The following is a 22,376-nucleotide window of genomic DNA, read 5'->3' as shown; positions in this document are numbered from 1 at the left end:
AAGCAATCTACAGATTCAATGCAATCCCTATCAAGCTACCACTGGCATTTTTCACAGAATTAGAACAAAAAATTTCACAATTTGTATGGAAACACAAAAGACCCCGAAGAGCCAAAGCAATCTTGAGAACGAAAAATGGAGCTGGAGGAATCAGGCTCCCTGACTTCAGACTATACTACAAAGCTACAGTAATTAAGACAGTCTGGTACTGGCACAAAAGCAGAAAGATAGATCAATGGAACAGGATAGAAAGCCCAGAGATAAACCCACGCACATATGGTCACCTTATCTTTGATAAAGGAGGCAGGAATGTACAGTGGAGAAAGGACAGCCTCTTCAGTAAGTGGTGCTGGGAAAACTGGACAGGTACATATAAAAGTATGAGATTAGATCACTCCCTAACACCATACACAAAAATAAGCTCAAAATGGATTAAAGACCTAAATGTAAGGCCAGAAACTATCAAACTCTTAGAGGAAAACATAGGCAGAACACTCTATGACATAAATCACAGCAAGATCCTTTTTGACCCACCTCCTAGAGAAATGGAAATAAAAACAAAAATAAACAAATGGGACCTAATGAAACTTCAAAGCTTTTGCACAGCAAAGGAAACCATAAACAAGACCAAAAGACAACCTCAGAATGGGAGAAAATATCTGCAAATGAAGCAACTTACAAAGGATTAATCTCCAAAATTTATAAGCAGCTCACGCAGCTCAATAACAAAAAAACAAACGACCCAATCCAAAAATGGGCAGGAGACCTAAATAGACATTTCTCCAAAGAAGATATACAGACTGCCAACAAACACATGAAAGAATGCTCAACATCATTAATCATTAGAGAAATGCAAATCCAAACTACAATGAGATATCATCTCACACCAGTCAGAATGGCCATCATCAAAAAATCTAGAAACAATAAATGCTGGAGAGGGTGTGGAGAAAAGGGAACCCTCTTGCACTGTTGGTGGGAATGTAAATTGATACAGCCACTGTGGAGAACAGTATGGAGGTTCCTTAAAAAACTACAAATAGAACTACCATATAACCCAGCAATCCCACTACTGGGCATATACCCTGAGAAAACCATAATTCAAAGAGTCATGCACCAAAATGTTCATTGCAGCTCTATTTACAATAGCCCAGAGATGGAAACAACCTAAGTGTCCATCATCGGATGAATGGATAAAGAAGATGTGGCACATATATACAATGGAATATTACTCACCCATAAAAAGAAACGAAATTGAGCTATTTGTAATGAGGTGGATAGACCTAGAATCTGTCATACAGAGTGAAGTAAGTCAGATAGAGAAAGACAAATACCGTATGCTAACACATATATATGGAATTTAAGAAAAAAAAATGTCATGAAGAACCTAGGGGTAAGACAGGAATAAAGACACAGACCTACTAGAGAATGGATTTGAGGATATGGGGAGCGGGAAGGGTAAGCTGTGACAAAGCGAGAGAGTGGCATGGACATATATACACTACCAAACGTAAGGTAGATAGCTAGTGGGAAGCAGCTGCATAGCACAGGGAGATCAGCTCGGTGCTTTGTGACCACCTAGAGAGGTGGGATAGGGAGGGTGGGAGGGAGGGAGACGCAAGAGGGAAGAGATATGGGAACATATGTATATGTATAACTGATTCACTTTGTTATAAAGCAGAAACTAACACACCATTGTAAAGCAATTATACTCCAATAAAGATGTAAAAAAAAAAAGTAATCATACTCTTTGCATGTCTGCAAAAAAACCCTTCAAAAATAGCTCAAATTACAATGCAAGTTACATAGTCTATTAAGCAGTAGGGCTATTCAACTGAAATCCCCTTTCATAAACATTAGATTAAGAAACATTCCATATTGAGCTGTTTGCACGTGCTAAGTTATAACTGGCATTTTCACATACATTATCTCATTTAATCTTGAAAATAAACAAAAAATAAACTAAAAAAAAAAAACCCACATATTTCAGAAGACATAAACATACCTCAGCCTTTACTTCCTCCTCAAAGGGGACAAAATGGCAAAATAATTCTTCCTTACCACCTTCAAATTTACACTGCTCCCATTCTCAGGAGAAGACTCAAGTTACTGTCAAAAGGACATGTAAGATTTTGCATACTAAACACAAAATCCACATAAAATAGGATTTAAACTTGCCCCTAGTAAGCGAGGATGGAGTCAAGCTTCCCCTGAAGCACAGGGCTGCAAAGAAATGCAGAACTTAAAATCTGGGTTCTGGTGTGAATGATGACATCAGTGCTTACCATGAGAGTAAAGGCAGAAGAGTTTTTCTTTTCCTGCTCCCCCATCTCAGTAGATTGAGGACCCAAGTGAGTTCCTAGTGACACTCACACAGCTTACTGTCAACATTATAGCTTTACTATTTGACTGTCTTCCTTCACAAGGAATTAATATTCTAGGAAACTTGCCCAGGAAGCTGAAGTTACAAATAACTTTAATGTTCAAGAATTTCCCCAAAGTCATTTATCTGAACACTAGACTACTCAACTTTCCCTCATTTCATAAATATGAAAATCAGTGTCCAGAGAGGCGGCAGTTGCATTCCTGGTCAGGGGTGGAGACAAGATTTGAAGCCAGGTCCCTTGACCTCTGCCCAGAAGTCTCCCCCCAACACTACACTTCGTATCAAACTAACAATAAGTTCCAGGCCCCAAAGAGTTGACAGTCAGCTTTTCGAGACAACAGATGAGAGCAATGTTTATCTTGTTGAAGGTAGAGAACCTCAGAAATCACTTTACTCACAAATCGAGGCCTAGAGATGTATTGTGGTTGCTCCATGTCCGTTAATTGGTATAATAAATGCAAGAGAAGAAATATTACAAGATAGTATATGATTTAACTGCCAGAGAATGGTAAAAACCCACAAAATAGTTTCTTTCTGAAATAAATGACTGTGGGCCAGAAAGGACTCACAGGATTTGAGCTGACTCTTGAAGCAACAGATGGAATGAGGCAGGCTCAGAGAACAACAGTTCATTTGTTAAAGTAGTTTCAGGAACACTAGTTGGGCTGGGGCTGGAAAGATAGGGTTAAGAGCATTTACAATTTCCAACCAAGTATACACTTGATTCTGTGGAAACAGAAAGACTAAAGTTTAGAGGAGGTTTCTTAGGAACGCCTTGGTAGCAATATGTTGAAACTTCCTAAGTACTTACTTGAGTTGATACATTCTAACCCACTAGCAACCTTCTTTCTACTACATGCTTTAGTAAAGCACTGAAGCTTAGGAAGTTTAAAAAAACACTTAATTACTTAAGTTATTCTTCCAAGTGAAGTATCAAGATAGTTTCAAGGAATTTAAAACATAACTCTCTCAATTATGCTTAGATTTAAAAGAAGTTTCAGATAAATCAAACCTCTATTTGCTCAACTGACTTCTTATATTTTCATTTTCAGGATACAACCAGTCTGAGTTGTGATACTACAATGGGAACAGGCTTATAAGTAGTGTCACACATAGCCAAATGGGTAAAAAGGAAGGACAGCTGATTTCATTAGTGGCCAGAATACAGTACTGATATTATCACCATTTGTAATGAATGAATCAAAACTAAAAAGTCATTAAAGGAGAAGGAACATTTCAGATGTTTAGTTCAAGTATGTAACTGAATCTTACTACTTCTAGAGCATCAAAGTTCCAATTTAAACTTATGTTTTTCTGATTTCAATGGCTCTAAAACAGGTGCAAAAGTTGCTGGATATGAAATACCAACATATCTAAATCTGCAAGTAGGATATTCAATTTAAAATTTACTTTTAGAATTACACAATTGTACTCAGTATGACCACTCATTTAAATTCCAACCCAAAACAATGATTAATAAAATATCCACATCAAAAGTAATTTGTCAATCATACCTCAGTAAAGCTTGGGGAAAAAAATTATCGAAAGAATTCTAACTTAAATTATGCAATGAATCAGAATATCCTAGGTAACTTTAAAATGAGTTAAAATGTTCATTCAAAAATGTTTATCTAATCACAAGTCCAGTACTATGCCTTTTTATGCATCGGGCTCAATAAGAACACAACTGACTAGAGAGAAAACTGCTTTCAAAAGCATCATTTATGGTAATAACCTCGATTCTTTACGCAGTACCCAAAACACAAGACTGCAAGTACTGAATTCTGGTATTTCTGAATATATTTGTTGCAATATCTGATAAGAGTGAAATTTTTAAATTTATATTGTAATTTCATATATAAATTGCTAAATCTGCAGTACTCGTGCTGAAAAAAAAAGCATGATTTGAAATCTTGTGGTTTCTGATTGTACCTATTTCTGCCCTAGCTCTCTGAGCCTGTTCACATGTAATGCTCAGATATCACATACTGTAGTCAGACTAAATGAATTATTACAGGAAAAGAGCACAGCTCCAATACTCAATGAATGAAGAATGTTCCCCATGGAACCTCATTCAAACTACTGTCAGTCTTGCTCATTTAAGTATTTAGGCAATACGTGGTAGAATACTGCATTTTCTAGTGGAGTGATCAGATTTCAATACTTTAGTGCTGGAGCTGAATGACTGAGGCATCCTGGGGAGCAGCGTTCTCCAGGATGCTGATATTGCACCTTATTCCCTCCTAGATGATCTGTTGCTAAGCTGCCATGTGGAGCCCCTTTAAACCAATGCAGAAAACAAAAGGGGTCTGTTAAAGGTAAAATGATCGCAATATAGTTTCTGTAAGCCTCTGGTGTGACAGAACATTGATTATTCAGATGTCTACAGTGACAATCCTGAAGACACACAAGATCATCTCTTTTCTGAAATATCAAGTCTCTACATGTTCAGCCTACTTGTAATCTTCTGTATATATTGTTTTTAATCACTTAAAAACTTAAAACTATATTGTCATGTATACTACAAGACTAGAAAAATAGAACGCTTAACGAGAAGCATTTCTCTGTCATCTCAAGTGACAGAAACAGATGTGTATGACTCTAGCCTTTTGATTACACATATCAAGTATATACACAGTGACACAAATATTCACTTGAACACTGTAAAATGCAAATTAATTAAGCATCGTTAAATATGCAACTAGAAATCACACTTGCCTTCAGCTTCAGTGAAGTGCTTAGAAAAGTTTATTTTGTGCTTAGATTATTTTTCTAAAGCATCACAAAATTACACATCCAAACTCTTCAATGGTAGAATATTTAATATTCTAAAGGAGAGGCCTTTAAAGAAAACTGTTATACATTATGATATTGTAAGTCTAATGGATTCACACAGCAGCAGAACCTAGATGAAAGGGAACATTACAGAAATTGTCTATTACCATAATGGAGAGGTGATCCATTCTAAATATTTATGCTTTTTCCCCTTCTTGTAGCTAACACAGTTTTCTACTGCTGCCGCACACATCCGCCCACCCCCTCTTTTGCTGTAAGGTGAAAACTCTTCAAGGAGTAAAAATATATTAAATGTCCCACCTTGCTGATACCCACCTGTGAAATAACACACAACAGAAAGTACAGTAGAATACGGAGTCTGTCTTTTCAAAAACATAAGCCTTTTATGAGTTTAAGACATCAGGCATACATTGACTTTGTAAAATCAATTAAGAACTTTCTGTATGAGGACAAATATACATTGAAAACATACACTACAAGATGCTTTTTCCTGAGTAGAATGCTAACTTTATATCAAATTAAGCTTCTGTGAATCTTCAAAATGTAAAATACCAAGGCTTTTCCACAAAATCAAGTAAAAATCAGGAATGTTCACCTTCACATCCAAAAAAAGTTCAAGTAGAGGTTCAACAAGAATGATGTAAAATCTGAAACAAGTAGCCAAGATTTTAAATTATCAGTAGATGCCTCTTCACTTTTAAGGATTCCTCAGTAAACTTCAGTTTGAAACAATTTATTAAAACATGAAAAACATTTCCAGGAAATTATCCAATTTGGAAAATGAAAAATGTAACTCATGGTAAGAAAAATACAAATCATACACTGAACAGAGGAGAACAAAAAGGCAACCAACCTTTTATAGGAATCAAGACAACATCATGGGCTTATAAAATCTTCCTAAACATATCCTGTATTATCATATGTAGAAAACTGTAACTAAAGTAAGGTAGCTTTTATTAGTTGCATACTCTAAAGCTATGACTAAATTTTGGAATTTACCTCTAAAAGGACCTCACAGTTGTCACTGAAATACACATTTCTTGAGACAATGGGCAAAGTTCCCATTTATGGGAAATATGTTCTTTTTTCACACAGTGAAACTGAGAAAAATTATATCAAATGAGAAATCTTTTTCTCTAAAGTAATCTCTTTAAATACCTCAATAATGCAATACTTGGGAAATGTAATTTTTCAACTCAGACTTGAAAAGGTTATTATGAAACAAACATACAGAAATCTTATTGCTTGGCACCAGATTTTTCAAAACTTAAACTACTGTTTGAACCACCATACTGTTCTCAAATCCTGATTTTTCAAATAATGCTACTTTTATTTTCTGAAGGTAGACTGTTCAACCTAATGACAATCTAGACTGAACCCTGCAATGTACAAGCAAGTCACAGTTCACTTCAAACCAAAAGAAATGATCAATCTTCTGTTTTTGTCAAAATCATATGAATATACTTGTACAAATTAACTAGATTTATCTGTGGCCAATGAAGGAGCCACAGAACGTTGTCTTATGGCATTTTGTGCAAACTCTGTGTTTATTCCTTCTTTGCTTTCAGGTTCCTCTTCTGAAACATCTTCTTCATCAGCCTCTTGTTCTTCCTCCACTTTTTTCAGAGGTTGAGAAGATTCTAGTAATAATTTTTCTTAAAGATAAAAACCAGAAATGTTCTTTTGTTGATGTATTAGAGTTGTGTTAAGAGTACAATCAAGACACAATTCATATGCCCATAAATTGCTTTGGCACTTATTTATCAATCATGTTTGGATTTCCAAAAGGAAAAAGCTATCTTCAAGAACAAGTGATACTGTAAAAATAACTGGTTTGGAAGATCCATTTTACTTACCAAATTCATTCTTATTATCCACCTATTCATAAACTGAACTGAAATTAATGAACCAGAATTAATGCTGTGCATATTGTTGTAAGAAAACAGACTGCATTAAATATAACTATCTTATATTAACTTGCTATTAAATCTTCTGGCTAAGAAGTATACTAAGACAAACTTCAATACCACCCTTGTTTCAGCTCCCAGGAGAACAGGAATCAGACACTTAAGTTGAAGGCTATTTTCCTAGCCATGTTTTTTTCAAGTGGTTTCATAAAGATGCTTCCACTTCTCCACATATGTGATTTTATTAAGGTGTAATTACAAATAATATAAGATACATATCTTAAGTATACAGCTCAATTAATTTTTTAATATACACACACACACACATATACCCCCCCTCCCTTTGTTAATAGAGACTGTTGCTAGTTAACTTAAACTTAGAAGACACCATGTTACTGAGATCCAGAACACAGAATTTGGCCAATAAGCTTTTCTCTGTTCAGTGATCCGAGACCGTCCCTAATCCTAGGCAACCCGGAATGGAGCGGGAAGAACACGGGGGTGCAAGGTAGAAGAAATTACAGGAAGGAATTACCATAAAGTGGACAATCTGTTGTTTGGTCTGTCTAGCATCCCTTTTTCTGTTGGGTTACCCCTTCCCTATGCTACATCCCAGGTGGCTGTGCTGGACAAAAACGACAGTTTAGAGCAGTGGTTCTCCACCAGGGGTGATTCTGCCTCCTAGGGAACACTTGGCTATGTCTGAAGATATTTTTGGTTGCTACAACAGAGAGGGGTGGTGCTACTGGCAACCAGGGGGATGCTGCTGAAAATTCAATAAGGTACAAAAGACAGTTCATCACGATTAAGAATTATCCAGCCCAAAAGACCAAATGTCAAGGTTGAGAAACCCTGGTTTACAGTGACTGTTCCAAAAAGTGAGCCCTCTATACAAGTGGAATACACCAGAATTTTTCCAAAAGATAGGTGAGTACAGGTAGAAGTATATTTCCTTCTTACTCTGGGATTATGAGCTATAGCTTTCTATAGTCATTCTATTCTCAGGACTAAAAAGAGCCCAAAATGGAGCAAGCAAAGTTATAGAGAACTGAGCAATTCAGAAACATAAAAACATTTGAGCCCCAGGATCCAATCAACTCTGCCCTCAGGCTTCCTGACTATGTGAACCAATAAATTCTGATTTTGCTTAAAGTTAGACTCAGTTGGATCTTTTCCTAGCAACTCAAAATCTAAGCCAAACACACATAATGGAAAACAACTCAAAAAAATCCTGTAGCCTGCTGTAGAAAGGGTAATATCACATTAAAGTATGGATTAGTATCAGCTGTGTCACAGATTACTTGAGACAAATCTGTTATTAGGTTTAAGGTTTTTGAAGCAAAATAAATATAAAAGGTACATTCACTGACTTAATTGTCTTTTAAGTAATCTGTGCTTATTATATTTTTTCCTACAGGTCAGTGACCCTTGGTGGATAAAATTATTCCCTCCCCTACCTGTGTTCTTCTTAGCATCAATGCAACTATCTAAGAAATTTTTTAAAAACCCTATCAGTTGTTCGACAGACAAGGAATACTGTAAATGCAATCTCCACTGATTTCATTTCAGGAGTTCTGACCTCAGTTTAAGTCCTAAGTCACGAAATACAACAGAAATGTCAGGCCAAAAGTCTGGTTTAGGTTCTACTCTCAGCTCTGTCATTTCTGTGTGAACTTGGAAACACAGTTCATCTCTCTCAGCTTTAGTTTCCTCAACCACAAAATGGGAAGAGTATCATAAACTTATGCAGTCTACTTAAAGAGCTGCTGAAAAGCAAATGGGACGACAGAAAGTGAAAGCTCTTTACTAACAGCAAATAAGAGGGCCTTCATAACAGTATGATTTTCAAGATTAAAAATAAATGATTGGTAGGTAATCCTATTAAGATAAACAGCAGTGAATATTCTAATTCTATAAACCCATCGTGTAGTAAAATACAATGGCAATGAGAATCCTCAAGCAGCTACAGGATTTGCTTTTCCCAATAACCTAACAGAAAAACTCAGACTTGACCAGCATACAAAGAAAAAGCTTCAAATGTAGTCACTATACCAATGAAAAGACTTCAAGAGTGGAATATATTCAACTTTTTTTGACACAAGTATATTCAAATGGATCCATGAATGTCATGGAATTTTCAAACAAACTGACATCAGGTCAATGGTTATCAAATATCTATAAGTTATATGCAGTGTTAAAATTCTCCACACTATAAAAACCAAAAAAAAACCTATGTTTCTAAATCCAATGGGCTGTCATTCTTACATGAAATATACATCCCTCTTCCCCCACCACTCCATATTTAGAAACCTAAGCTAGAAAGGCAACCTGTTTTATGTGTGATTGTGTTTATTACAGAAATCAATGGGATTATAGTGAATAAAAATAAACATTTAAAAATATACTTACTGGAAGGGTATGGCTGTGGTCTGCGCCTTTTTGAAGGACAAAGGCAATCTGCCACAAATATCATGCACTGCAAAAATAAACAGAAGAAGTATGAATGTACAATATAAAGCCAGTGAAACTATATTGAATTATGAAATTCTAAAATATTTTTCTTCCCAGTACTCTGAAAATGAAGTGCTTACAAGTCCTAATAATAGTCCCGAAAGCAGAGTTGCTAAAGCAAACACTGTATATGATCCCCAAACCGGTAATCCAAGGTCTTCAATAAAATAGTTATGGTAAGTCTAAAATCAAAAGAAAAAAATAAACTAAAAACATGGTCATTTCTTAAAAAGTGACAGTGTCAAAATGTTTAAAATAGAAATAAAATTTTAGCCCATACCCTGATCCACATAGACAGCTGAAAGAGTGCTGACATACTACTCATCCTAAAATAAAGAGACAAGTGAAAAACTGAATCAGATACACAGCTTTGAAGTAGAATACATGTGTGTTACCTATATCTTCTATTTTTCACTCTATAACTTCCCCAACACAACAGATTTTATTGCTGATGTTACTCAAGATTAGTGATACATCAGTGATTTCAAGCCCATAATAAGAAGGCTTATTAATGGAAATTAACAGTTTCTGAATTTTTGCCACTATGTGATATCCTCATAAACAAAACACTTGATCATTTTTTTTTTCCTTTTCTCCTATTGTTTTGACTATAACCTTTCACCTGATGATTTCTCCAATATACTTTGAGTACAGGTTACAAACTCTATGGAACAAACTGGTTTGAAGTTAGGCACACTGTAAGCAAATGGCAACTCTTATTCACCCTTAAAATCTTCCAAAGAAGTAGAGAAGGGAGCCTGAAGGAAGACTGGGAGCACTTGCTGAGTTGATCCTTCCCACCTAAGAATTACCCTCCTTTTGTATTAAAATTAAACTTACAACAGCATTAGTTTGATATAGTTTAATGATATATAAAATAATCACACAAGAAATAAATGCTAAGTTACCATATAAGTAAAATGGTAAAAGTAAAAATAACAATTTTCACATAATTAAACCCAAGTAGCTTTGATGGGCAGCTAGAAAAGAGGCCTGCTCCAAAACTTAGCTTTGTGGGTTCTCTCTAGCAGAAGTGGGGCCACTTACACATAAACTAATTCACACACAAGCCAGAGGTCCTGCATGCAGGATGGCCTAATGCAATCACTGATCGCTGGGTGGATGAACCTGCCAAGCTGACCCTGGAAGCGCCTCTTACTCAGTCTACCAATAAAAAAGGTATGGACTGCTGTCCGGAGGAGTCAGCGGAGACTTACAAGCGACCCCCACTTCCTCGACCAGAGAGGGGAAGAATCATTTATGACATGAGATTTCAAACAAAAATCAGATACATTTTCAGTCCAACACAGACAGGTACATTAATCATGTTGCTTCTGTTCTTTAAAACACAAAATAGGAATAGGAACAAGGAACTGAAACATGAATCACTGTGTTGTCTCACTGTAGTCTGTGCTGATTAGATTCTATCAGGAAGAGCAGGTGCCTTATTTGGGTTGGGCATGGTGGCTCAGTGGGGGAATTCTGACAGTTCAATTCAGAGGTGTAAGGAAAAGGTCCTAAAGATGAACTTTCTTTTTCAAAATACTGCTTAGGGATGATCATGCCCCCACTCCCAGATCCAGAGCATTATCGCTTACACTCTCCATCCTCCAAAGGCAAGTGTGGTAAGAGGACAGGAAGAGACAGCTTAGCCACACCAGGATGAGCCCATGGTGGCCTCAGCAAAACTCAGTATTCCCAGAGGTCTCTCAAAGGACCCGTGAGGCCTTGCTCCCCAAGAAAGATTCAGAAAATGTGCTAGTTATGCCCAATCCTACTGCTCCATAGCAAGCTGCTCTGGAGAAATGTACCCTCTACCTACATATAAAGCTCAGTGGTTAGTCATGTCATTAGGCTCATTGTTCATCCATACTATTCGTACAAAAAGCTATCAGACAGGTGGAATAATTCAATCACATTAAATCAAGAACTTAAATCTAAAGGTAGCATGAGTAGGCACATGGTTGAGGCTTCTCATCCAAATGCTAAGCTCAAATGATAGGGACTTCCCTGGTGGTCCAGTGGTTAAAACTCCACACTCCCAATGCAGGGGCCCTGGATTTGATCCCTGGTCAGGGAACTAGATCCCGTGTGCCGCAACTAAGAGCCCATATGCCTCAACTAAAGATGCTACACACCGCAACTAAGACCTGGCACAGCCAAATAAATAAATATTTAAAAAAACAAAACCAAAAACAAACAAAAAACCCCTCAAATGATAGTTTTACCTATTGTATCGCTCACACTCTTAGGGGGATTTATTAGTTTTTGATGATACAAATGACCATATTTACAGAACTAAAATATTCCTAAAAAGACTTAATTCTATAGAAAGCCTCCTTCTACATTAACAAGGATCACAGTATCCACTGGACTTAGAAGATAAAGTCAAACTGAAAATATCACATAGTAAATCTGAACATATCTTAAGAGTCCTAGAATTAAAACTAAGTAAATATGCTTTATTTACATGAAATATATGTCCCAATTAATCCTGAAATAAATAAGAGAAAAACCCCTCATACTTACAAAACAGAACCTGGACCAACCCATGATGAAACAGGTTCAATACTCTTCCACTCTTTTTCACTTATAAAGTTTATGAAGTCCTTCTTAGTCCTTGGGCCCTGATAGCGCCTAAATTCACCATTTTTACAACTAAAGATCACAAGTAAATATTAATCAGCACCAAATAAATAAACTTTGTTTTGCTATTTCTATAACCCCATTTTACAATCAATCCTAATCTTCAAAATCATCAGCAATGCAGAAGTAGCAAATTACACTAATTACCTACCCTTGACATCTTAGCCCCAAATTTAATTAAACACTGAGGTTATACTTTTAAACAATCGTAAGTCTTAAGACTGTTATTGTTACTCTTCCAAATAATAAAACTATGAAACACAGTAAGTAATTATATGTCAATTATGTCTCAATAAAAAACTGGGGAGAAAAAGAAATGCAGTACGTAGATATATCTCAGAAAATCACTTTTAAGCCACAATACACACATTAAAGAGATGACTTCATGAAAAAGCAGTTAGAATCGCGTCTGACATTTATTATTTATTAGCTATTGTTAAAGAACTTTCACAGCCATCATGGTTCAAGTCGCTGGAGGCATCTGATGCAGTGACATTCGGCTTTGCGTTCTTCCTGACACCCACCTCCTCCTTCCCATTCCTAATGCATGGAGCTCTGTCATAGGATCGTAAGTGCTCTCCCTGTTCCCACATCTTCACCATTTCTAAATTACCTTAAATAATACTGCCAGTCTAACTCTACTTAATAAACACTTCAATTTTTATCACTTTAAGCGCAAAAACTTTCCATAGCTCCCCACTACCTACAGTAAGATCAGAGGATCCGTTATCCACCCAGAGCCAAAGACAACAAGGAAGCCCCCACTCAAAAACCCAAAGTTTTGCGGAGAAAATGACATTTGAGCTGTTTTTGAAGGATAGGTAGGATTTCAGCAGGCAGAAATTAGGGGAATGAGCGTGATAAACAACGTTACTAAAAGAAAAAGGCAGGAAATTCCAGAAAATTTCAGGGGTTGTTAAGACAAGGGGGAGACTGACTAGCCAGTTAAGGGGCATGTGGAGAAAAGGACTGAGTAAAAACGGAGAGAAGCACTTACAGAGACAGAGAAGAGACATTTAAACATATACAAAGGGAGTCGTGGCAAATAAAAAGGTACAGGGAAACAGATACAAACATGAAAAAAAGACAAGGAAAATCAAGATACACACAGAACCGCCAACTTCTTGTTTGTGTAACTTTTAAGTGAAGGAGAGAAGTGCCTCCTGGCATTCAACCCACCAGCTAGATGAACATTAAGGTTCAGGGCAGATACAGAGATTTAAGATTTCTTATGGCCAGTTCAGAAGATAAAGACAAACTAAAAAACCTGACACTGAACACTACATAATCTTGTTTATTCTGACTTAACAACCATTTCACCTACCACTGTCCCCAAGGCTGAGCTACAGCACTTTCTAATAGCTAATGTTTGAACATACCATGATCCTAATTATAACTGTTTATGAGACTGTTCTCAGGATGGAATGCTTACTCTGCACTCTTGAAAATGCTACCTCCAAAGTTGAGTTTAAACCGCATATTCTCCAGGAACCAGTCCAAAGCAGCGATTTTTTTCCCTTACCAAATTTCCTACAGTACTTACCACAACTCTGCGCTCATAATCACTTACTAGCTGAATGGTATCACACCATTTCTCGTGCACATCATCTTCTAAAACAATTACAAATCTTTGGGATCACAGATTGTTTCATGCATCATTCATCTATCTAAAGGCACTTAGAATAGCACTAAGCAAAGTAAGCCTTCTAGTAAACTTATTGAATATAATGCTCTTTAAACATGATCTAGGCTGGAGGTCTACTATTCTGATTACACTATGATGCATCTTTCATAACTACAGAATCTTCAAATACTTACTGATAAACAGTAGGAAGAGCACTTATGATAAATCGTCCGCTTAGTCCTACAAATGATAAAGAAAGATTAGAAATAAATACAAGAAAGAACACACAGCAGGTTTTATATGGGCCAATCACTTACCACTTAAAAGCTGACTCTGAATTACTTGAATACTAATAGGCAAAGAATATGAAATTATACCTAAAAATAGTTGAGCTCTGTAATATAAACAATGAAAGAAATTCCAATTACGTACTTAAAGCAACTGAAAAAAAACTCTACTATACATTATCTCCATTTAAAAGTATGTAAAATCTGAATATTGAAGACATTTGTGAATATATATGTATAAACATTTGGTCAATTATACTACTATAAGATTACTAGCTGAGTCATGGGACAGCACAATATAACTGCGGTCTTAGGTCTAAAATCAAATGAAACTGCATTTGATAATCAAAAAGCAAACACAGAGTTTGTAAGGTATTGTTAAAAATGGAAAATATTATGAATCTTCCAAAAGGTGGGCAATAACAGCATCAGCTAACATTATCAACCATGTGTTAAACACTAAAATAACTAAGAACCAATCTATGACTCAGTTTTATGATCTGTAAAACGGGGATACTATCTATCCCACAACGTTGTACAAGGACTACATAATAAATGCAAAACACTTGGAGCAGTACCTGTAACAGTAAGTGCTCACCAAATATTAGCGATTATTACCATTTGGGATGGGGCAGAATCAAGAATCCAGGTTTACTGTGACCAAGAACAGGTAAGAAGAAGCATCTGTAAGGGCAGGGCCTGACACTTCTCCAGGGGGCCAAGTCAGGAGGCCACAACCATGAGGGCTTTGTAATTAACAGCCAATGTTCTCAAATCACAGTTAAAGGATTAAATTTGAAATCCAATTGCAGAGATTTAGACGACTCACACAGGGAATGTGACCTTGACTCTACAAAGAACCTCAACCACATGCTCCTTATTCTGAAGCTTGGTACAGATGCAAATGCTGGGTTAACCAATGTCCACCTGAGCCACAATATTCTAGGGCTTCTCACAGACGTCTTACATACTAGTCTGGGGCCTGAGATGCAAAGGAAAAAAGATCACAGGCAGTTATGTGAGGGAAGAGTGGGGGGAGGGAGATGTCTCCAAGGTCCCTTAGAGCAATAGAGAAAAGAAGTAAGCTGCCATACCCAACCAGGGAATCCACTTTCTGCGGCACTTCACACTGAGCCCCCATCAGGGAGGTGGGTAAGTCAGCCTAACCAGCTGAAGACAGTTCTGTTTTTAAAAACTAGTGAAAGGTAGAGTTAAGATCATGCAATGTGGAAAACAGACCAACAGATCATCCCAATCTGCAACGAAACAAAATTAACCAAAGACTTACAGTACCTGGCTGCTCTGTGACATCTACTTTTGCAACATTAACCTCAAGATCTTCTCCCCATTCGGCAAAACTTTCCCATTCTGGTTGAAGATTCTGACAAGCAGGACACCATGGAGCATAACTAAGAAATAGTTTTTTAAAAAGTTAAACACTCTAATATGATCATATTGGGATAAAAATTCTAAAATGTGTAACTTGTGAAGAATATTTTATACTAAAAACATGATAGCAAAGTGGTTAATTTTGTGAAGATGAAAAGGTTTTAAGTGTGAGTCGAACACTCTGGAAATCAAGAACTATGAATTGATAATGCTAATCACAGAAAAGTAATTCTGAGAATAAGTTTTTAAGACACAAGGCCTTTTTCAAGTGCAAAACAGCTCTTTAAAAACCTTTGGGGGCTTCCCTGGTGGCGCAGTGGCTGAGGGTCCGCCTGCCGATGCAGGGAACATGGGTTCAGGGGACACGGGTTCGTGCCCCAGTCCGGGGAGATCCCACATGCCGCGGAGCGGCACGTCCGGAGCCTGTGCTCTGCAACGGGAGAGGCCACAACAGCGAGAGGCCAGCGTACAGCCAAAAAAAAAAAAAAAAAAAAAAAAAACCTTTGGATTTCTTTTATTATAAGGTGGGCAGAAAGCTCAAAGCCAAATTTGGAGTTCATCAGTTTTAACAATGGTATGTGCAGGAGTCACAAGTGCCAAGGTGCTAGTAAAAAACGAGGAAGCACCCACGGCTGTGGTGAACAGGAAACACGTGCCTCATCTTAAGGAAGGAAACACTACATAGCTTGACAGGTCCAGGACAGCTGGCCCAGTGCAGCAGGCTATTCCAATTCAAAAGGAGCTGAAAATCTGCATTTTTATGTAAAAATGCTACCTCAAAACTTAACCCAGACACAAACACTAGGCCAGCCAAATGAAATTCTCTGCCCAGACCTTGGTCAATCTCGGGTTTATAAATCTGTGGCCAAGCATATTAGCATTTTAATTACTCTTCTGGTATTCATTCTTAAAAGCCCCTGAATCTTTCCTAGGATTTGATTTTTCCCATTTTATTGTATATTATCTCATAATTTACCTCAGTTTTTTTTAATGGAACCAGGAAGAATAAAGCCTGTACCTGTTAAACACAAGAGTACAGTTTCTGTACTTCATTCTATTTTCTTGACTTATTTTATGAAAATAAAATTCCTAAAAGTAATATGCATTGTGGAACAAGACTAGTACCATACACAAAAGCCAAAGTCCGTAACAATAAATTGAATTACAATGAAAATATCTCTGTAACATAACTCCTGATCAGGGCAGATTTAATGCAGATAACTAACTTGTAGTAAGAGCTGACTATCATTAGAAATACTAGCTCCTTTTTCAAGTTTCTTTTGTTTCTTCGGTGCTTTTTAGAGACAACTTCATATTCAGTAGGCTAGGGGAAAAAATACTACGGTATGCTCTTAATTTCATACAGATGCTCTAATTCAAATCCCCAAATACTTCACTTCTGACTGCTGTATTGATATAGTTTGATCAAATGAGTTAATAAAAATCTCCTTGAGTAATACTTGATTTAATTTGCATAAAAGTTCATAATCACAATTGTTCAACACATTATTTATGAAACTGTGAATATTTTATGGGCACTATCTAAAACAAGGTACTGAGGACAATGAAACCCAAATGCTGTCCCTGGTTATATTTCCTCTCCCCTGCACCTTCAATGGTGCCTGAAAATTCATTTCACTGAGTTACAGATTATATGCATACTATATAAACATTTCCCCTATTGTATCCTGCATATAGATGTTCTATGCCTTGTTTGACTTTATGACTCAGGAGTTACTGATGTGACCTTGTGGGTTCTCCCTTGGGGATGTCCACCTCCACCTCCCTCCTTAACTGGCAACCCAACCACCCAGAAAAACACCCGCCTGAACCCTGTTAAGGAATGGGATTATTCTAACAACATCTACATGTCTACTCTGTGTTAGTTTCTGGAGACAAAAAGAAAGCCACTATGGCAATACCTGGACATATTAATTAAAGCTTTTAGATATGTCTCTCATCTGTAAAATGCGGGAAATAATACCTATCTTATAGAATTTGTAAAGAATTAAATATGATAACGTATGTAAAGAGCTTAGAAGTGTTTAGTACAGTTAACAGTCAGTAATGGTGTTTTTTACTAATGAATAATGACTAGTACCACTAATAATACTGCCACCACGGTCACCACCACCACCAATTTAGTGACTAAAGCAAAGGCAGACAGTTTATTATCTACCGATGCAGAAGGGACGTTATTATAACGGAATCACCACAGACACATGGTTTTATCTGAACAATAAGTGACGAACTGACGCTCTTTCAAGAGTTTATAATCACACTCATACATTAATTTTTTTAATGCAATACCATTTAGAGAGGCATAAGAGTAATAACCCAAAACATTCAGTACTTTGCAAAAACACACACCCAAAAGAAAAATGAAACGTGGGCAAAGAAAAAACAACAAATGATAAAGGGAACACAGATGTTTAAATAACGCAACTTGAATTTACTTGGCATTTACAATAAAAATATGCCTAATCCATAAAATAACATTTAAAATAAACTAAAAGAGTCTCAAATTCTAACACTGTAAGTGGACTACTTTTTAAGGATAATGAGACAAAAAGAGAGGAGAGGTTCACTCAGTTTCCTCCTTTGTAGAGTTTGGTGAAATAAGTCTGTTAAGTCTGTGAAGACTCATTCCAAAATGAATAATTGTATAGGAACTAGACAGACCAACCACCCTCAACCCCAAAGCCATGAAGAAAGAGAATTCAAAGCTGAAAGTAACCTCACAGGCGCACCTCAGTCCTAGCAACCGAACTAGGGTGCACACTTTAGAAGAAACTTAACAGAGTATCCCCTGGTCAGAAACGAGGAGGGGGTGGGACCACGGCTGCGGAGGATCCCAAGAGGAGTTAGGGGATCGCGAGGAGTCGGGGGCTCCCGCCCCGCGCCTCAGAGTCGCAGTCCCGTGTAGTCTGGGACTCGCATGAGACGAACGGGGATGAAATCGGGGGTCCAGACTTGGAACTAGGACCCCGGCCCCCCGAGGGGGCCCCGAGACCACCGCCCCGCACTCACAATTCTATCATCCACTCCCCTTCCAGCAACTCTCTCCAGTTCTCGTCCGTGATGATCCGCACGTCGCTCCGCCGCCCGTGGGTCCAGGGAGCCCCCCAAAGCAACAGCAGCAGCACTGCCACGGGGATCCTGAGACTCCCGGAGGGCGCCATGTCGGCCGCTCGCCCACCCACAACGAGCGCGGCAGCCCTCACTTTGCGAAGCAGCTCCGCACTTCCGCCCGCGCGGGCTGATCGGCTCGTGCGCATGAGCGCGGCGGCGCTCGCGCGCGCGCGCGTCTTGAGAACTCTCAATGCGCATGACGAAGCCAGGTCCTAGTGGGTTGGTGGAGCAGAGAAAAGGGGAGCGCTCCTGTTCCCTAGTGCGCATGACAGAAAAGGGTCTCTCGTCCTGTCTTCTGCTACGCTCTAAACCGTTTTGGAGGAAGAGTGAACGGAGGGCGTGGTATAGAAAGTGGGGCGGGACTTCGGAGAGGAACGGCTTAAAAATTTGCCTCAGGATTTTGGCGCCGAATGATTGGCATTTATACTTAACGAAGGCAGTGGGTAAGTTTACACTAAAGCAGTTTCCAGTTAAATGCCCGTCAGAGTTTTCTTTTGTTTCCTTTGAAAATTTTTGTTGGGAAGCTAATGGATGTTTATGAGTCCGAATATTGGTTTACTTCTGGGGGATTACAGACTGTAAAGGGGTACAAGAGAACCTTATGGGTTCACTTTGTATTCTCTATCTTGGTCTGAACAATGCTTACACAGGTCATACCTAAAAAACCATTGAAACTGTATAGCTCAGGGAACTCAGTGCTCTGTGGTGACTTAAATGGGAAGGAAATCCAAAAAAAGAGGGGATATATGTATACTTATAGCTGATTCACTTTGCTGTACAGCAGAAACTAACACAACATTGTAAAGCAACTATACTCCAATAAAAATTAATTTAATCAAAAAACACACACAAAAACATTGAGCTGTACGTGTTTAGTGCACTTAGGATGTGTATTATGCACTTTAGGATGTATATGATGCCTCAGTTTTTTGTAATGCAGTAGTTACAGAGATGCTAAATCAGAAATTCAAAATGGAACAAGACGCAGGCTTGTAACGAATATTTAAGGGGTTTTTTCCTCAAGCATTTGTAAATACAAATGCAAATCAAAATGTGCAGTCTTTAGAAAGTATTAATCAGTCAAATGAAAATAGTTGCCATTACACCTCCTCACTTCACATTCTCTCCTAAACTCAATCCAGTTGGCTGATTTCCCACCCCTTCGCTGAAATGCCCTTTCTAGGACACTAGTAATCTGCGTGTTAACATTATTTTTACTTGACTGCCAGCAGCATTCTGTCACCACACCCTTCTTGAAAGGCACAGTGTGGTGCCTCACTTGCTTTTTTTTCTCCTCACTAGCTGCTCCTTCTGAAATTCTTGGCCGTCCTCCCATACTTGACTTCCAGACATTGGCTTTCCCCAGGATGCTGTACTGGCCCCCCTCCTCTTCATATCCACATGCTCCTCCAGATAACCTCAATTCTGGCTTTAAAAGCTATCAATATGCCTGTCGTTCCAGCCCTGACCTTTCTGGGAACTTCAGACATGTATGTGGTTAAAAAACAAAAGTCAACCAAGTAAATTTAAAGATCTGATTGTCTTGGGACTTCCATGGCGGTCCAGTGGTTAAGACTTCGCCTTCCAATGCAGGGGGTGCAAGTTCGATCCCTGGTTGGGGAGCTAATATCCCACATGCTTGTGGCGAAAATATCAAAACAAAAAATAGAAGCAATATTGTAACAAATCAATAAAGACTTTAAAAATGGTCAACATCAAAAAAAAATCTTAAAAAAAAGATCTCATTGTCTTTATTTGGTGATTCATGAATCAGGCAGTATCCCATCTAGCAACTAGAAGGGCTCTCCTAGAGGTTATACAGAATGGAAGGCTTTTATAGGAAGAAGGGTGAGGTAAGGGAGTTATTAGCAAAAGAAAATAAAATTATTTTTTAGGCCTTTTTAGGAGAGGAGAACTGGCAAGGGTTTTATCATGAGATTGCCTCTTCTTTAAGTCTGGATTTGCTCTCATGGGGGGCAAATTACTCCATTTTAAGACTGTTATTTCTTTTTTAACAATATTCAACCCGTGGCTGGACAACTCTTGGATATCTAATAGGTAGCTTAAACATAACAGCATCAAAAAATAAAATTCTTGATTCTCCCTCTCCTGGTTTTCCATCTCAGTTAAGAGCCCCAAGGTCCATCTGGTTGCTCAAGACAAAAATTTACATTTTAATTCTTCATTATTGTTCTCTCTTTTCACCCCCTCTTCATGTACTCCATCAGCAAGTCCCATGAACTCTACCTTCTCTAATTTCCATCTCCACAGCCAATACCCTAGTCCAAGTTTCTATCATCTCTTGCCTCGACAATAGTAGATTCCTAACTGATCACCCTGTGTCCTCTCTCTTGCTTCTCTAAATAAGGTCTAGCAATTTCTCCTTAAAACCCTCCAAGAAGTTCCCACTGCACTAAACATTAAAACCAAACTCCTTAAACTCATTACTATGGCTTAAAAAGTCCTACATGATCTGACATCTGCCTAACTGCTACCTCGTGTAGTACTGGCTCTCCTCCTCCCTACCCTGCTACACTCCAGGGGGTCCCTGAATAAATCAAATTCATTCTCACACTAGAGAATTTGCATTAGCTGTTCCCTCTGCCTACACTACTTCCCCACCAGTCTTCACATCACTCCTTTATTTTTTTTTCTAATATCACTAGACCATCAGTACTTTATTATTATTTTTTTAACATCTTTATTGGAGTATAATTGCTTTACAATGGTGTGTTAGTTTCTGCTTTATAACAAAGTGAATCAGCTATATGTATACATATATCCCCATATCTCCTCCCTCTTGTGTCTCCCTCCCACCCTCCCTATCCCACCCCTCTAGGTGGTCACAAAGCACCGAGCTGATCTCCCTGTGCTATGCGGCTGCTTCCCACTAGCTATCTGTTTTACCTTTGGTAGTGTATATATGTCCATGCTACTCTCTCGCTTTGTCACAGCTTACCCTTCCCCCTCCCCATATCCTCAAGTCCATTCTCTAGTAGGTCTGTGTCTTTCTTCCCATCTTGCCCCTAGGTTCTTCATGACCATTTTAAATGGAATATTTTAATACATGGTCCTTTGTGACTAACTTCTTTTATTTAGCATAATGTATTCAAAGTTTGTACATGTTGTAGCATGTATCAGTACTTCATTTCTGTTTATTGCTGAGTCACATTCCATTTTATGAATATATCTGTTTATCCATTCATCAGTTGATGGACATTTGTTCTGCTCTTTGGCTGTTTATGAGTAATGCTACTATCAACATTCACAAGTTTTTGCAGGAACATAATGTTCTCATTTCCCCTGGGTACACACCTTGAAATGGAAATGCTTGTGGTGTAGTATCTAAGAAACTGACTATTGCCCAATCCAGGGTAACCGATGTTTTTTATCTAAGAGTTTTATAGTTTTATCTCATACATTTGTGTCTTTGATCCATTTTGAGTTAATTTTTATGTATGGTGTGGGATAGGGGGTCCAACTTCATTCCATAGCATGTGGATAGCCAGTTGTCCCAACACCATTTGTTGAAAAGACTATTCTTTCACCATTGAATGGTCTTGGCACCCTTGTCAAAAATCAGTTGGCCATAGATGTTCGAGGGGGGTTATTTTTCCCCTGACTTTTCAGTTCTATTCCATTGATCTGTGTGTCTCTCTTGATACCAATAGCACACTCTCTTTGTTACTTTAGTTTTGAAA

General features: G+C 37.9%; 1 protein-coding gene and 1 non-coding gene across 3 annotated transcripts; both read right to left on the bottom strand.

Moving 5' to 3' along the window:
- Window positions 1–5,113: 5,113 nt before the first annotated feature.
- On the bottom strand, window positions 5,114–18,860 carry TMX1 (thioredoxin related transmembrane protein 1). 2 transcript variants are annotated; one of them, XM_027111222.1, is made up of 8 exons: window positions 18,574–18,860; window positions 15,448–15,563; window positions 14,062–14,107; window positions 12,127–12,255; window positions 9,878–9,923; window positions 9,678–9,779; window positions 9,496–9,562; window positions 5,114–6,834 (listed from the first exon to the last, which is right to left on the bottom strand). In XM_027111222.1, the coding sequence occupies exons 1-8, from the start codon at window positions 18,819–18,821 to the stop codon at window positions 6,653–6,655; spliced, it is 936 nt and encodes a 311-aa protein (XP_026967023.1). In that variant the 5' UTR covers window positions 18,822–18,860; the 3' UTR covers window positions 5,114–6,652. The 2 variants fall into 2 exon arrangements, with proteins under 2 accessions (XP_026967023.1, XP_026967024.1); XM_027111223.1 differs by lacking the exon at window positions 9,678–9,779 and having other exon boundaries at window positions 18,574–18,781.
- Window positions 15,196–15,330, bottom strand: LOC113623079 (small nucleolar RNA SNORA70). The gene has a single exon (XR_003433770.1). It is a non-coding gene; the product is annotated as a small nucleolar RNA SNORA70 (small nucleolar RNA).
- Window positions 18,861–22,376: the final 3,516 nt, after the last annotated feature.

The sequence above is a fragment of the Aethalodelphis obliquidens genome, unplaced genomic scaffold, assembly GCF_003676395.1.
Source record: "Aethalodelphis obliquidens isolate GAN/ISIS:26980383/991018 unplaced genomic scaffold, ASM367639v1 scaffold10, whole genome shotgun sequence".
Taxonomy (NCBI): domain Eukaryota; kingdom Metazoa; phylum Chordata; class Mammalia; order Artiodactyla; family Delphinidae; genus Aethalodelphis; species Aethalodelphis obliquidens.
This window is presented reverse-complemented; position numbering and strand designations above follow the sequence as displayed.